The sequence below is a fragment of the Equus przewalskii genome, chromosome X, assembly GCF_037783145.1.
Source record: "Equus przewalskii isolate Varuska chromosome X, EquPr2, whole genome shotgun sequence".
Taxonomy (NCBI): Eukaryota; Metazoa; Chordata; class Mammalia; order Perissodactyla; family Equidae; genus Equus; species Equus przewalskii.
The window spans coordinates 57,390,673-57,406,416 of NC_091863.1; the positions used below are offsets into that span (position 1 = coordinate 57,390,673).

At 47.8% G+C, this 15,744-nt stretch overlaps 1 protein-coding gene and 1 long non-coding RNA gene across 3 annotated transcripts in view; one reads left to right on the top strand and one right to left on the bottom strand.

Annotated features, from left to right (window-relative positions):
* The window catches only part of LOC139081138 (uncharacterized), a 106,664-nt gene extending 95,729 nt beyond the window's left edge, over positions 1–10,935 (bottom strand). Inside the window, exons 1-2 of the long non-coding RNA XR_011536191.1 lie at positions 9,751–10,935; positions 6,677–6,835 (exon numbers count right to left, since the gene is read on the bottom strand). This is a non-coding gene — a long non-coding RNA (uncharacterized lncRNA). The remainder of the gene's footprint in view (positions 1–6,676; positions 6,836–9,750) is intronic.
* Positions 10,936–11,130: 195 nt separating this feature from the next.
* Positions 11,131–15,744, top strand: part of SLC16A2 (solute carrier family 16 member 2) — a 99,061-nt gene continuing 94,447 nt past the window's right edge. Inside the window, exon 1 of one of the 2 annotated variants that reach the window (XM_070605766.1) lies at positions 11,131–12,352. In XM_070605766.1, the coding sequence (XP_070461867.1) occupies positions 11,701–12,352 (652 nt within the window). In that variant the 5' untranslated portion in view covers positions 11,131–11,700. The remainder of the gene's footprint in view (positions 12,353–15,744) is intronic. The other variant, XM_070605767.1, reaches the window with a different exon arrangement.

Consider the following 15,744-nt stretch of genomic DNA (forward strand, 5'->3'; position numbering starts at 1 on the left):
GAGAAGAAAACAGCTATTTGCTTACTGAATTGGGACTGGTACAGAAGCTGTGGCTCAGGAGGGCCAATGCAAGTGTGGTGTATAATGATTTCCCATGTCTCTCTTAGCCAAGTACTGGTGAGGTCCCATCTTCCAAAGCCGGGTCTTATTTGCTCATACATGCAACATAAAATTATAGGGCACCTATTATGTGCCTGAGAATACAGAAAGGAGCTCACATTCCTGCGGGTGAAACAGTTCAGTAAACAGCTGATTAGAGTGCTGGCATGGGGAGCTACAGTGTGCTACAAGAGCACAGAGGAAGGCTTGATAGGAGTGCGGAGGAGAAGAGTGGCACAAGCTCTGTCCTACACAAGTTCAGCAGCCCTAGTCCAAAGTCTCAATTTCCTATTCTCTTAACCATGGGGACTGATAGGTGTTAAATACTCTTCAAAGTCTGGAGTTTGCAACACACTGTCAGATAAAGGCCATGACCATGGAATCCTTTACTTTTTTTTTTTTTACCACTGACATTTGTCACCAACGTCCTTTCCTTTCCCCTGCTCCTACATCTCATATGCAAACACAGAACCCACCCTCCAAATGGGAATGGACAAATGGAATGTGGCCAGAAACTCAACTCCAAGAGTACTGAGCTCTGGGCTGTGGCTCTTCCCAACCTCCTCCCCTGCCCAGACTTGTTCAGCACTTCATAAAGGAAGTGTTGGAAATGGGTCTGTAACTGATTAGTATCATCTGATTCCGTTAGCTCTATTTGGCTTTCCCTAGTTGGATGAGAAGCTGGGGATTCACCCCCACCCCCTTCACAGATGTGGCGCTTCCCCAGAAATAGAGTCATAGGGATTTTGTTGCTGATTGGCTGGCAGGGCCCAGAGGGCTACTTTTATCACCATCTCTACTCCCCCCCAATACCCCCTTCCCCCAAATCTCAAAGCCCTTAAAACTAGATCTTCTAATAGGAAGAGGGCCTGAAGTATTGTTTCTTTCACAAGTACCCCATGGGTTGGACTCCTCCCAGCCAGGGAAGTGATTTTTTTTTTTTTTTTTGAGGAAGATCAGCCCTGAGCTAACATCTGCTGCCAATCCTCCTCTTTTTGCTGAGGAAGACTGGCCCTGAGCTAACGTCAGTGCCCATCTTCCTCTACTTTATATTTGGGACGGCTGCCACAGCATGGCTTGCCAAGCGGTGCCATGTCCGCACCCGGGATCCGAACCAGAGAACCCCGGGCCGCCGAAGTGGAATGTGCGGACTTAACCACTGCGCCACCGGGCCAGCCCCAAGGGACGTTTTCACCCTAAGGGAGCTCCATTGATGTGGGTACCAGGCTTGGCCCCCCTGCTAAAACTGGGGCTCCTGAGGCAATGAGTAGGGAGAGGGATAGAATAGTCACAGCACCAGGTTCATCTTCAACTGTCTCTCTCCACCTCTCCCTTCAGGACCTTTCTCTCTGTTTATAACTTTCTCTCTGGTTTCTTCTCACTCCATTTACATCCCCAGGGCCCTCAAGTTCCCCCATCCTCACCAATCTGATAGATTCATTTGTGGTGGAAAAATTTCTGGATGGAGATAAGAAAACCTGGGTTCAAGTCTTGGCTTTTTCACTTACTAGTTGAGTAACTTGGAACAAAATAATTTCACCCCTCTGAGCCTCAATTTCCCCTTTGCAAAATGGGCATGATAATCCCTAGCCTGACCACCTCAGAAAATTGCTGTACAGATCACAGGAGATATTGGACATAAAATTGCTTTGTGAATAGCCAATCACAATGCACATGTCAAAGGTGAAGGAGTCACTTCTCTTTGGGGACTGGTATATTGAAAGCGCATAACTTGAAGGAAGCAGCCACGAATATAGCATTTCAAATATCAGGGCAAGATGAGGATAGAGGGTGGAGGCTTGGGTCACTGTTGATTTTCTCATCATTCACTTGACAACCAATTATTAAACATGTACTATGTGTTAGGCACTCTTCTAGATACTGAAGATCTCTGCTCTCATGGAGCTGACATTCTACAAGCATGGCAGGGACCTAAGAAAAATAGCCCCTGTCGCTCCAGCCTAGAAAACTGAAACCAAGGTCTAGTTTTGAGCCTCAGAGTTATGGAACAGCTTTAAGTGACTTGATTTAATCCTTCCCTTACAAAATCTTTCAGCATTAATTCAACAATATTAACCATTTGCTGAGGCCCTGTGCAGATCCAAAGTAATATATGTCATGTATTCAACAAATATTTAATCCAACAAATGTTTATTGAGTGCCTACTATGTGCTTGTCACTCTGTAAGTGTGGGAATAGTGAATGGAGGAGGGTGTACGGAATTAAACAAAGTGGATTTTCTGTCCTTGAAGAGATCCTAGACTAGTAAGGGAAGTAATTACAAAGAGATAGACCCCAAGACACAAAGCCGGAGTTGCTCTAAGAAATAGTTTAACCCAGTATTGGGTGAAAATAGATGCCCAATAAAAGTGAACTATTATAATTGAGGGCAAAGTGCTATGAGAATTCTGAGGAAACATTTATATGGCCTAGGATATGAAGAAAGCTTCATCAAAGAGGTAACATTTGAGGACTTTGAAGATAGAATAGATTTTTACTAAGTAAAAATGGAGATAAATTACTCACCAGATTGGTCACAAATAAAAGGATGATAGTTCCAAAAGGATAAATAAATGTTCAATAAACATATGAAAAGGTACTTGACCTTTTTAATCAGGGAAATGAAATTAAAACCACAATGTCATTTACACCAGAATAAATTAAATAAAAAAGATATACAGCACCAACCATTGTCAAGGATGTGGAGCAACCACTAGTGAGAGTGCACATTGAAATAATCACTTCAGAAGACTGTTTGGCAGCATCTACTAAAATGTAAGGATATGCATGCCTTATGACCTAGTGGTTCCACTTCCTAAGTATACATCTAACAGAAATGCGTACATATGTGCAAGAAAAGACATGTTCATAGCAGCATTTGTATACAAACGTTCATAGCAGCTTTACTCATAATAGCCCCAAAGTAGAAACAACCCAGATGCCCATCAACTGGTAAATACAACACAAATATACTGGAATACTACCCAGCATAGCATGGCTGAATCTCAAAAGCATTATGCTGTGAAAGATGCCCTACTCAAAAGGCTACATAGTGTATCATGCCATTATCCCATTTATATGAATCTCTAGAAAAGACACAACTAATCCATGGTGGTTCTCTTGAGGATGAGGTGGGGGAGGGATTACCTGGGAAGGACCACGAAGGTAGTTTCTAGGGGTTTGGGTTATAGAGGTATATGCACTTGTCAAAACTCAGCAAATGTCCCCTTAAGATTGATGTGTTTCACTGCACGTAAATTTTACCTCAAAAGAAAAAAGAACCTGCACAAACACTGAACTCTAGTTAATAACATACATGCAGAAGCACTGGGGGAGAGATGTGTACTGATGCCTTCAATTTACTTTGACATGATTAAAAATTAAAATGGATTGATAGATCAATGGAGAGTTGGATAGATGGACAGATATTGATAAAGCAAATATAGTAAGATGTTAATGGTAGAATCCAGTGGTGGGTATACAGGTGTTCATGGTAAAATTCTTTCAATTTTGGGGGAGGGGTAAGTTGAGAAAAAGGAGACAAGGGCATTTGGGGGTGGTGAGGTAGAGAAGAGCTCTATGCTGATGTGCCTTAAATCTCGTTGTAGGAAGTGGCCCAGGAACCAACTGGAGAGTTGAACAGGGCCCCGATAATGAGGGGCCCAATGTGGTATCTCAGGAGTTTGGATTTTACCCCTTAGGCAGTAAGGAATTATCTCAGTTTTTAGGCAGTTGAATGACATAATAGGATGTAGTGTGGCATGGAGAAATGTCCCATGGTTAGGAACCAAGAGACAAGGGTTTGGGTCCCACTCATAGCATGACCTTGGGCAAGTGGGTTAACATCTCCAGGTCTCAGAAAGTTTTAACAAAATACAGTCCTCCTTTGTCCTCTCCTCCATCCAAAAAGAGGCCCTGGGAAAACTGAATTTAATCAGGCACAGAAGGAACTCTGTAAATATGTACTGAAGGAGAAAGATAAAATGCCTCTTCTTTGTCCTTCCTCTCCACTCAACTCCCTTGCCCCTGCCTCTTGCACCCTTGCCCCTGCTCCATTTGAACGATTTCTTCCTGCCCTTTAGCTGGCTTTCTTTATCTGCAGGGTCAGCAAGTTGGACTTGAAACTTGGCCCCTGGGCCAGAGTATATCAGTCACTCTCCTCTAACTCAGCTGCTGATACGTGATTCTGGTCCTAAGCCTCCCATCATTGTTTCGTCCTTCTGTCTCCTACTCTCTAGAAACTTCCTGTGCAAGGGCCTTGGGGTTCCTAAAGGCCCTAGGTCTGTGGCTGTCTTGGAGTCTGAGAAGTCACCCTCAAAGAGGTGGAACAGGCAATGTCTGAGAATGCAGGCACACAACATCTACTCCTATCATTCCCTCTGCTACCCTGAACCCCACCCCACCCCAACCCCAAGTCTCCCTCACCTTGCCCTCCTGTAGTCTTTTTGGCAGTTAGTGTCTCTACTACTGACCTGGTGCTAGGGCAGTTATCTTTCTGGATGTATATGACTTACCTTTTCAGCCAAACCACGAATTCTTAGAAGGCAAAATGAGAGGGGCAGGCAAAGGATATTATACACCTAGAGCACTTCCTAAATTGAACAAAACAAAACAAAAAACCTACCAAATGTAATACCCCAAAGCCTTTACTGAAAGAATCCTCTCCATGTGGTGAGGAACTCCCAGATCTCATCATGTCTCTGACACTTCACTTTACCCCCAAAGTTTCTCAGTGATTATTCTCCTTTAACAGTCTGACCCAAGAATGGGCAGAACCGTATGCCCCATAGAACAGATGAGATTAAGCTGAAATGTTCAACAAGACACTAATAAAGGGAAGGAGATTTTAAAAAATGGAAATGAACACCAACAGCACCACAGAGCTAGATAATGTGGCTTCAAAGATACAGCCTGCTCTTCAGGGCTAGCAAGTCCCAGTGTATAACAGTTGCTCAATAAATATTTGTTAAGTGAATGAATATCTATCCACAGTGGAAGTCAGACACTATTCCTGCCCTCAAGGAGCTTGGGTTCTAGTGAGGAGACATGTTAAATGAGCAAATTTAAGATAATTTTATAAGTGCTATGATAGAAAAGTGTAGTGGTTAAAATCATAGATTCTGGAGCCAGACTGCCACACTGTGAATCATAGGTCCTTGAGAAAATGATTAATCTTTCTCTGTGTCAATTGTAAAATGATGCCCCTACCTTATATGTATATATGTACATCATATTGCCTTCTACAAGGATTTGAGGTAATTAGAAAGAAAAGCTTAGATAATTTAGATGTCATCTTAATGAAATCCTTCCCTCTTTAGGCTTCAGTTTTTCCATCTGTAAAATGGGGAGATTTGACTTTGTGGAATGTCCCTTCCAGCTCTGACCTTCTGTGTTCTAGATTTGGTAATTGAACAAATGCCAAAGAACATACCAGGTTGTTTTCTTCTTTTTCCAATGAAAGCAATCTTCAAACTATCTTGCTGTTAACATTTATTAAACACTTACTACATGCTAACATTTATTGAGTACCTACTTACATGCTAGGTGCTATGCTAGGTGCTTTCCATATTTTATCTGCAATCTGCACAACAAACGTGAAGGATGAGCCTCATCTCTATTGTTTATGGGCTTTGTTACATCAAGTAGCTAAATTTATTTATTTATACATTTAGAGCACCTTCTTTGTCTCAGGTATTGTGTTAAATGCTCAGGATACAAAAAGAGGTAATGCTCACTCTCTGTTCAAGGAGGTCACAGTCTACGAGAGGAAACCGAGGTGGAACAAGGGCAAGGCCCATCCTTGCACTCCATTGTAACCATACACTTGAGACACCTCTGTTCCAGCCTTATAACAGTTCCACTTCTCAGGATAGGGAATTTTTTTAGCCAAGGTCTAGCACAATGTTTAGCACATAGTAGGCTCTCAATAAATGAATTAAAGAAAAGAATAAATTAATAAAAGGCCTATAAAAACCACTCCATTTCTCCCTTGGATATGATCAAGAAACCAATTCATTTCACCGTTTCTCTCACTTCAAGCATTACTGTTCTGTGCTAGCCCTCAGAGGGTTAAGTATTTCCTATCTTATTCTTTTCTATAATGCTCCTGCTGCTTCTGTCATCTTTTCCCCGTTATGCCTGCTCTAATAATAGACCAACTATTGAGCAGAATTGCTTCCTTAGCATTCAGGAAGCAGGCTCCATGCATATGGCCAATTGATTTGCTTTTAATGCACCTATTATTATGAATAGCCTGCTGGCTCAAGCCGAAATCAGGCTACGTACAGTATCTTTTCCCTTCCATGCCTCCACTTTGACCATCAGGTGTCAACATTCAAATTAGTTTCCCAGTAATATGGGTTCCCATCAGGACTCTTTCCTGATTATGGTCAAGAAAACCTGTCTTCTCTGCCTTTGGACTTCTTTTGCCACTACAAGAACATCCTGGCTCCCTTTCACAATCAATCCCACTTAACTCTTGGATCCAAGGCAATGCTGTGTCATCAGAACTCTTAAGTTACCCTCATAGAAATGAATAAAGAAAAGTGACTGAAGGAGGGAAAGATTATGAACTCACCTTCTTGAGAAAGCTCTCAATACATCATCCATTCTCAAGCAGTTAGGATGATTTAGGCACAGGGCAGCGGAATGATGCGAATGACCCACTGAGTTCCACTCTAGCCAGAAAACGCTACTGGAGAATGGGAGAGGCCCCAAGCAAGGAAGTACGCTTGGCCTAAAATAGAGAACATCGGGGACAGAAGGGCTTTCAGTGGTCATCTGGTCCAGTGAGTCCCAAGCACTAATCTGCAGAACCATGACAGCCTGTGACATTTTCATCAGTCTGCTGACACATGAGAAAAATTAGTGCCAACTGACCTTTCTTGAGAAACACTTTCCTCAGTAAAAGACCATGTCCTTTCTACATTTTCTATATTTCGGTGTTAAAATACAATTTAATTAACAATATGATAGTGATGATACATGTCCTCAAGTGGCAACATTAAAAATTGACATCCTTATGTTGGTCCCCAAAGTTTTGGGAGAAATTTTAGACAAATTATACTTGGCTTTGAGATCCCAATTTTGGGTTATTATTGTTTTGGTCTAGTGGTTTCAAAACCTGGCAGTGGATCAGTGTTACTAGGAGGCTTGTTATAACTATATATTCCTGGCTTCCACCCCCGATATTCTTATTCAGCAAATGTGGAGTGGGACCCAGGAGTCAGTACTTTTACAAAATTCTTTAGGTGATTCTGATGTGCAACCAGGATAGGGATCCACTGCTCTGCTTTACCAACTAGTATGAGTAATCAAGGGCATAAATATTTATTTATTTATGGGCGTATTTCTGTCAGGGACAGAAGGAAAGCACATTCTTTCTTGCAGTATAAACCAGAGACCTTCACTGGGGTTTCCCTAGATCCACAGTCAGACAAGTAAAATAATTTAAAGGGCTTACAGGGGCCACACCTCACTTATTTGTCATGAGCATGAGCCAAGCTGAACAAATCTATACATGGTAGGTGCTCTCTAAAGATTTGCTGCTATCGATGATGTTTGTTGACCAAATCTGATTTAGAAATCTGTAGAGAAAATTTCATTCGTCTCCAGATCCTAGCCCTTTTTCTACACCTCACTCTCAACATTCTCTCATCCTTTACATCCTTCCCTTCTCTTTTTCTCAATCTCAAAATGTCTTCACCAAGTCGAATGGAGTCCAATTCAATAAATGGTAGTTGTAATTATTAGTATTTTCCACTAGAATGTAAATTTCATGAGGACAAGGACCATTGTATGTTCGTCCCCAGTGCCTGACATTGTGACCGGCACACAATAATTGCTTAATAACTATTTGTGAAATGAATGACTGAATGATATGACAAAAGCAAGAGGCATGCCTCTCCACTTCAAGACTAACCCCGCTATCTGCTTTGTTGAATCCACTCTGGAGATTTCAGTAAAGGCATAAAATCTCAACTGGAGAATTGTGAGGAGAATGGGCGATGAGGGCTGAGAGACCAACAGATGCCCATAAGTTATGAAATGGTGGGTAATCCAGTGTGTCTGGAGCCTGGTAAGAATGGGAGAAAAGGGAGGGGAGAAAATGAGAGAGGTACTAGACAGATTGAATATGAGCACCTGAGAAACAGGCACCATGTCTTTTTGTGTCCTTGGTATTTAGTAAAGAGCCTGGCATGTAAAGGGTCTTAGTAAATACTTGCTGAATGAATGAGGCTCATCCCAAACCATAAAGGACTTTTTATGCCTGGCTGAGGAATTTAAGCTGAAGGATCAAATGGAGAATCATTGAAAGTGTTTAAACCAGAGAAGTGTCATGATTAAATTGTATTTGAGAGCTGTAACTAACAGAATTGTGTGGAAGGAGAAGAAACAGGAAGCCACAGGTACCTCAGACCCGATTTGGCTCCTAATTCTCAATCTCCATTAACCCTCTCACCAGCCTTATCTTCACTCAAGCAAGAAATGTCACCATCATTTTTGCATCTTTTTCCCCCACTACCCAAATCTATCAACTTCACCATAAGAATGGTTCCATCACAGAGCCATCCCCTTGTCTTCATCCCCATAGTCAAGCCCTATTTCACATCATCAACAATTTTTTTCACTTGCTTCATTGCTTTTTTTTCCCTTGCCTCTTATCTTTCCAAGCCATAGTAACTTTCTACACTGCTGCCAAAGTTTTCTTTCTAAAATGCAGATCTGATGTTAGTCTCCTACTCAAAAATCATCCGTGGCTCCCTTGTATATACAAAATAAAGCGTAAACGTCTCATTTAATAAGTCTGTGAAGTAGGTATTAACTCCATTTTGCAGATAAAGAAACTGCAGCTCAGAAAGGGAAAACAACTTGCTTAGGATCACACAACTATGCAACAGTAGATTCAAGATTAGAATCCAGGTCTCCTGATGCCAGTGCTCTTGCCATTATAAAGTACCTTCTAAAGAGGGGGAAAATGGTAGGTACTACATGTATTGCTAGAATGGTGGGATGGTGGTTATGCAATCCTGTCTCCTGAGTGAGGCACATACTTTGAAGCTCACACAAAGGAACAAATTGCACTGTTCTAAATTTTAATGGCTTTGTAAACTCAAACAACTGACTTAACCTCTTAGAGCCTGTTTCCTCACCTTATAAGACAAGGACAAAATCATCCCAACCTTATGGGCTTGTTATGAAGATTATATGAGATCATGCATGTAAAGGACTAGCATAGCGCTAGGTTCACAGGAGATTCTCAGTGGGTGTCATCACCTACCCTTACCCCCACTCCAGCGATCTAAAAATCCATTTAGTGAGGAAAATAGAATTTAGACAGCAGGAGTCTGAGATGGGGTGCAAGACTCCAGGGACTATCCCTAGTTCTGGGGTTGGAAATAATCCTTTTCAGGACCTTAATCAGGTTCCCTGCAAATGGAAACCAAGGCTAATGCTCCCCTGGGGCAACAGTTGGTCATGGGGATGGTGAGACCCCTGACTAAAAAGCAAATCTTTAGCCCCAGTGCCCATAATATCCATGATTTGTCACTTTTCTTGGCTGAAGCATTGTGGATTTTTATTAAAATGCAAATGTTCCCTGGGAGAGACAGCATACATATTAAGTTTCGGCCTGATTAGCTTTTCACTTACCTCTTTCTATGAGTAGAGTCGTCCCATGCTTCTGTGTTTTGTCCCTCTCAGGCAGGGACATCCCTCCCCCGGACCCCCCACCCCCAGCCTGTTAGAATCCTTCTCAACATTCAAGGCCATCACCTCCTTCAGAAGCCTACTTGTGATAGCTCAGCCAGATCCTGCCTTCCCTCCTCTGTCCCTCTCCCCAGGAGCTCCTGGCCCTAGAGTCTTGCGGTGAAGCTCAGGGAGCAAGAGGCTTTGCTGTATGGAGACCTGCCTTGAATTCCAGCTTGTACTTGACTTGTCCCATGACCTTAGGCTAATAAACGCCTTGACTTCGTTGAGCCTCAGGTTTCCTGCTTGGTAAAAGCAGGTGATAATAATATTTAGCTCAGAGCAATAAGGGACAGTGCTCTGTTCGCTTGAGCAATGCCTGCTCTGTTGACTGATTTGTGAATTTGGCCGATTCCTCCCCTGGCACGGCAAACTCCTCGAGATACATCTATCCTACCGCCCAGCTCAGCCCGCCCTCAAGTACTTAATGACTCTATGTTTGTGGGCATCTGGCGCAGCCCTGAGCTGCATTTTCACCGGCCATTCAGTCTTTTCACTCAGCAAGAAGGTTAATGAGATGCTGCGTAGAAAGGGCTTGGCGCTTGCCTGCCAGCTCGTGGGGAGCGGAGTAGCTTGGTAACCACACCGCGACCTCATGATTAGTGCATTAGACGCGCGGGCCCTTAGGGGAGGCAGAGCTTCCCGGGATCGCCGGGCCGACCCCGAGGGCTGGGTACAGCTGCTCACTCTGGCTGGGAGCCGGGCCGCCCGCAGGGCAGATCACCTCTCCCGCCCCCCAGGACCCGCACGCTCTCTGGGGAACAAACTCTCCCTTACCCTCGCGGGGCTGGGGCCTTAGTCTGGGACATTCAGCGGGACTCCAATGTCTCTATGCCGGAGGTGGGCGGAAAAGGGCAGTGGGTGCCGGGAAGACCTCCCTCCGCCAGCGGCTCGGCCCAGTCCTGAGCGCCTGAAAAGCGGCGGCCGAGTCCCGAGGGACCAACCCAGCCGGGATGTCCGGGGCCCGGCGGCCCTTGACCAAACTGGCGACTCGACCTGGCCCCGACTCCTAGTCCCCCAATGCGGGACAGAGAGCCGGGAGGAGCCTTAGCTGAGCTCCGGCTCCCACCCCGCCTGGGCCCGGCCCCCTCCGGTGCCACTGCGCCTCCCTCCCTCTTCCTGGCCCGGCCCCCGGCCCAGACCCGGCCCTCTACGGCTCCTCTGGGCTCCAGGTTGGCGCAAACAAAGCCCTGATTGACTGCCCGGAGGGGCGGGACTCGCTGCCGGGCCGCCTCCTCCCCTCCGCGCCCCGCCAGGGATTTGCCGGGAAGGGGAAGGGGGCGGGGGAGGGGAGATACTGAGGGGGCGTTGTGCGTAGGCTGTGGGGCACTGAGCCCCAGTACTCGAAAAGATTGTGCCCACTCTGTGTCCGAAGTCTGGGCTGTCCCCTCCAGGTCGTCCCCTTCCAGCCCAAGGCGGGACATAGGGACTCCCAATGAAGGGTAGGGTGGGGTCTCTCACTGGCCAGCTCTCATCCTGGGGTCCCCGGGGCCGCAAGTTCCAGGCTGCTTGTGAGGCAGGGGGGAGTGAAAGCAAAGCGCAGGCTGGGTCTTCCCTGAGTATTCTGGGTTGATCAATACTCGTTTGGAGCTTGCGGAGAGGAGAGGGCAGGGGAAAAGGATAGTTTGTGCTCTCGTTTTTGCATTTTAACTCCCCTTCTACTGGGCATCTGGACAAGGAGGACAGGATTCAGTAGTTTGAAAAGGGAGTTGAGGGAGGCAGCGACGGCTAGAGTAGGTAGGCGAGTATGAGGAGGAGGAAGGGCTGGGGAGAAGAGGGAGGCTGTAGCGGCCGCCTGTTGAGGGAGGAAGAAGTGGGGGGGGAGTGGAGGAGGAGGGGGAGGAGAGAGATGACATGGGGAGAGGAGGTGGGGTGGACGGGGGAGGAGAGGGAGAGGGCTCGAGGGACCGTCTGTCGCGGGACAAGCTGGCCAGCTGGGGCGCAGAGCCGGGAGGAGGAGGCAGCGGCGGCAGTAGCGCTTGGAGCAGCAGCAGCAGCAGCAGCAGCAGCAGCAGAAACAAGTACCAGCCACACAGCGGCTCCTCCGGCCCGAGCAGCCACAGTCCCCCGACCGCGATGGCGCTGCAAAGCCCGGCGAGCGAGGAAGCTAAGGGGCCCTGGTGGGAGGCAGACCAGGAACAGCAGGAGCGGGTGGGTAACCCCGAGCCAGAGCCAGAGCCAGAGCCCGAGCCCGTGCCAGTGCCCCCACCCGAGCCCCAGCCAGAGCCCCAGCCGGAGCCCCAGCCCCTACCGGACCCTGCACCCCTGCCGGAGCTGGAGTTTGAGCCCGAGCCGGAGCATGAACACGAGCCCACGCCCACCGTGGAGACCTGCGGCACGGCGCGCAGCTTCCAGCCTCCCGAAGGTGGCTTTGGCTGGATGGTGGTCTTCGCTGCCACCTGGTGCAACGGCTCCATCTTCGGCATCCAGAACTCCTTCGGGATCCTCTACTCCATGCTGCTGCAGGAGGAAAGAGAGAAAAATCGCCAAGTGGAGTTCCAAGCAGGTGAGTGGCCCAGTGCGCCCCACCTGGCATTCTAGGCAAGGATGTCCGCTCCCGCTGCCGCTGACTCCATATCTCCTGGTCCAGGCGCCCCTCCAGCGCGCCACTCCAGCTCCTTCCCCTTGCTCCTTGCCCATGGCGCTGGTAAGGCGCGGGTTGCGGGGCTCTGAGCAGCCTTGGCTGTGGAGATTAGGCGAGAGACGTCCCGGGGGTAGGACCTGGGACATTCATTGATCACAGGCAAGGAATGAACTTTTTTGCCCTGGGGCAAATCCAGACGCACCTTTTGGGTTTGTTTAAAGTACTCTGACCTTGTGTATGGGGCGGATATATTTGAAGAATGTTTGTGTTTTTGTTTTTGTTTGGAGGCGGGGGCGAAGTCATGGAGAGAGAAGAGAGTTGGGAGGCTGGGAAGGCTTTGAGAGAAACACCGTACTGCAGATCTCCGCAGGAGCCCCTGTTGCTGTACGGGGAGCAGAGGGGTTTTCTGTTAGAAAGACTTTAGGAATCCTGGTGAGTCTGAGCGAAGAGTCAAACACATGGCAGGCGTGTGTGTCCGCAGGAGAGAGAGGAAAGGAATGAGGGAGTGCGAGTATGGTTGTGGGCGCGTCTCTTTGCCCGCCGTGGTTACGGCCCAGCCGGGCCCGGCCGCTCTCTGCCACTCTTAGGGAGCGAGTGGATCTCCGTACCCTCTGAGTTGAACCCCAAAGCAGGCAGGGAGGGGGGCTCCTGTCGGAGAGGCGTGAGGCAGCTGACAGGCTGGGCCTTGCAGCTTACTCCGCGCCGCCTCCAACCTCAGCCATGCCCACCCTGGCCCCCCGCGCGTCTCCGCTATCTGCGGGGTGCATAGTTCGGCCTTGGCCGGAATGCTGGCCTCCACCCTTCCCGCTTTCGTGTAGGGCTGACTTGGTCTTTTTCCCTGAGAAGAGCAGGGCTGGGGGACACAGCCCTGGCTCTCCAGGCCCGCAGCCGCAGGACCGCAGGCTCGCGCGCTCCTCGCAGTGAGCCCGCCCATGGGCTTGGAGAGTCAGAGGAGCCATTCCGCTTTCTCAGCAAGCCACCGGCGAAGCCCCTCAGCAGTTCTGATGAGGAGTCTCGGGAGGGAGCCAAGGGACTTGGGATGCGTTCTCCCTCGAGGCTCACTCCCTCTTGTGGCTCCTCAGGACAGCTCCACTCGCGACCTGCCTTAAGTTCGCGGCTCAGAATACGTGGCTTTTCAGAGTGTTGCCCTGGGGCTGAAGGGTTCCCTCCTCTCGCCACCCCTAGCACGTACTTCTGCTGTTCTCTGAGGGGTCTGGGGATTATTCGGTGAACATAGAAATCTGGAATTCTGGGGCGTCCACCTGTGGATTCCCTAGACCCTTGGAAAGCCTCTCCTACCTCTTTCAACCAAGGACTCTTTTTTTTTTTTTTTTTAGTTTGAAGCTTCGCTGGGCTGCCTTTGAAGAAGGGGTTTTGGGGCTCTTGGTGCCTCTGACCTTGTGACCCATTGGCGCCGAAATGTGCGGGCCCCACTTTAAAGTTCGAGTGTGCATCAGTGGCTGTCTCAGGACTGCCCGGGCCACATTGACACCTGAGTGAAGGTGGTCCCTGGACTGTGTGGAACAACTTTTGGGGGGAAGGTCATTGCCACACATACCCCTGGGACTACCTTTTCCCTGCTCTCATGCAATTCAGGGGCTCTTGGGTAGGCAGCCAGGGTAAAGCCTCTGGCTGTTGCCTAGGTTACCTCGCAGGGCACCTGTTGAGCTTTGCCCTGTGGTTGAAGGCAGGCTGTTGGCCTTTCAGGCCAGTGGCAAAGTCTGGGCGAAACTTCAAGGGGGGTAGTGGAGGATGGGCTGAAGCTAGGCCCTGGCATTTGTGTGGTGTAAGCAGGCCTAGAGCTGGGGCCTTAAGGGTGTGTAATAAAACTTGGAAAAACCACTATTTTACCAGGAAGAGGTTCACTGCTGGGGAACAAACTTCAAAGTAGGTGATCATAGGGGACTCAGAGGGAGGGCTGGCTGGGACTTTCCGGTCAAGACCTCACAGTGCAGCTGGGAAGGGGGGTATGGTGGGCTGTGCAGAGGTGTGGCTGATTTGTACTCTGACAAGGATTAAGTCCATTGAGGGGCTGGCGTTACTGGTTTAAATTATGATGAGTATAGGTCAGGAAGGGACAGAAAGGAATTTGGTATGTCCCCAGGGTCTCAGAATACTTTGACTTGTGTCTTTGCTGTGGTGCATCTTGAATTCATGAAAGTTATATTTGATACTGGAGGCTCTCAGGAACACCTCAGTTTTTATTTGGAAAAATTCAGGAACACCCACCACATTCCTGAACTCCTAGAAAATCTCATTCTCAGCACTACCTTTCTTGAGCCCCCCAGCATTCCCAAGCAACCATTCAGATCCTGAGATTCCAAATGTTTCTCTGCCTCCACACACTTTCTGTAATTTACCCCAAAGTTCCCAGACCTGTGCTGCAGCGCTGGTGTCTCAAAGGGACAAAAGAAACTAGTAGAAGCTTGCTAAAACCTTTATCAGCCAGTATTTGCCCAATAGCCATTCTGGGGAACAGGGAACATACACCTTCATAGTCAAGGAGGTTGGTGCATTGTCCATTTTTATTAATGTGGTGCATTGTCCATTTCTACTAAAATATGGCATGACTTCTATGTCTGAAAATCTGTGAATCTAATCTTTGGAGGCACCACACAACCCAAATTCTCTTTGGCTAGGCCTAATATCTTCACAGCCCTAAAGCTGCACTGATTGGCTTAATGGGTCTAAGGTTCTGCAGATGGTTGGGACTGTCGTGAGAGAGCCCCAGAAAAAGGCTGTTTTAATCTTTGAGGGCTAAGTCCACATTAGAGGGGTCTCTGGACATTGGAAAAAGCCGTGGAGAGAAGAAGGGAAGTACAATTCAGGCCATTCTAGAGCATGCAATGTAAAGTCTTTATGGACTCTGTGATGTGTACAGCTCTGTGGTGGCCCTAGCAGTATATCTTGTCCTTTGTCTTTACCCGTTTTGAAAGGGAAGCCAACTTTCTCTGGGTCTTAGGCCTGGAAGGACTGGCAGGCAAAAGGTTCCTGAGATGGGGGCAAGTGACCAAAGTCTGATTTAGAGAAAAAAAGATAAGTTCAGGAGAAAAATATTTTTGCAAAACTCGTAGGAAATTTGGGAGTCCCCCAACCCAGACCAAGCAACAGACTGGACAGGGGCAACCAGGCAATTTGGTGGAAAGTATAGCATGGCTTCCTGGGATGAGAAGGGAGCCTTTTGAAGGAAAGAGGAGCAAGGTGTCATTGCTTCCAGGCCCCAGCTCATTATTGGAACCCTAGTGAGTTGGAGCTGGTATAGGGTTGGGATTGGGAGTTCAGGGGACACGGCGGAAGAAGCCAGAGTGGTTAAC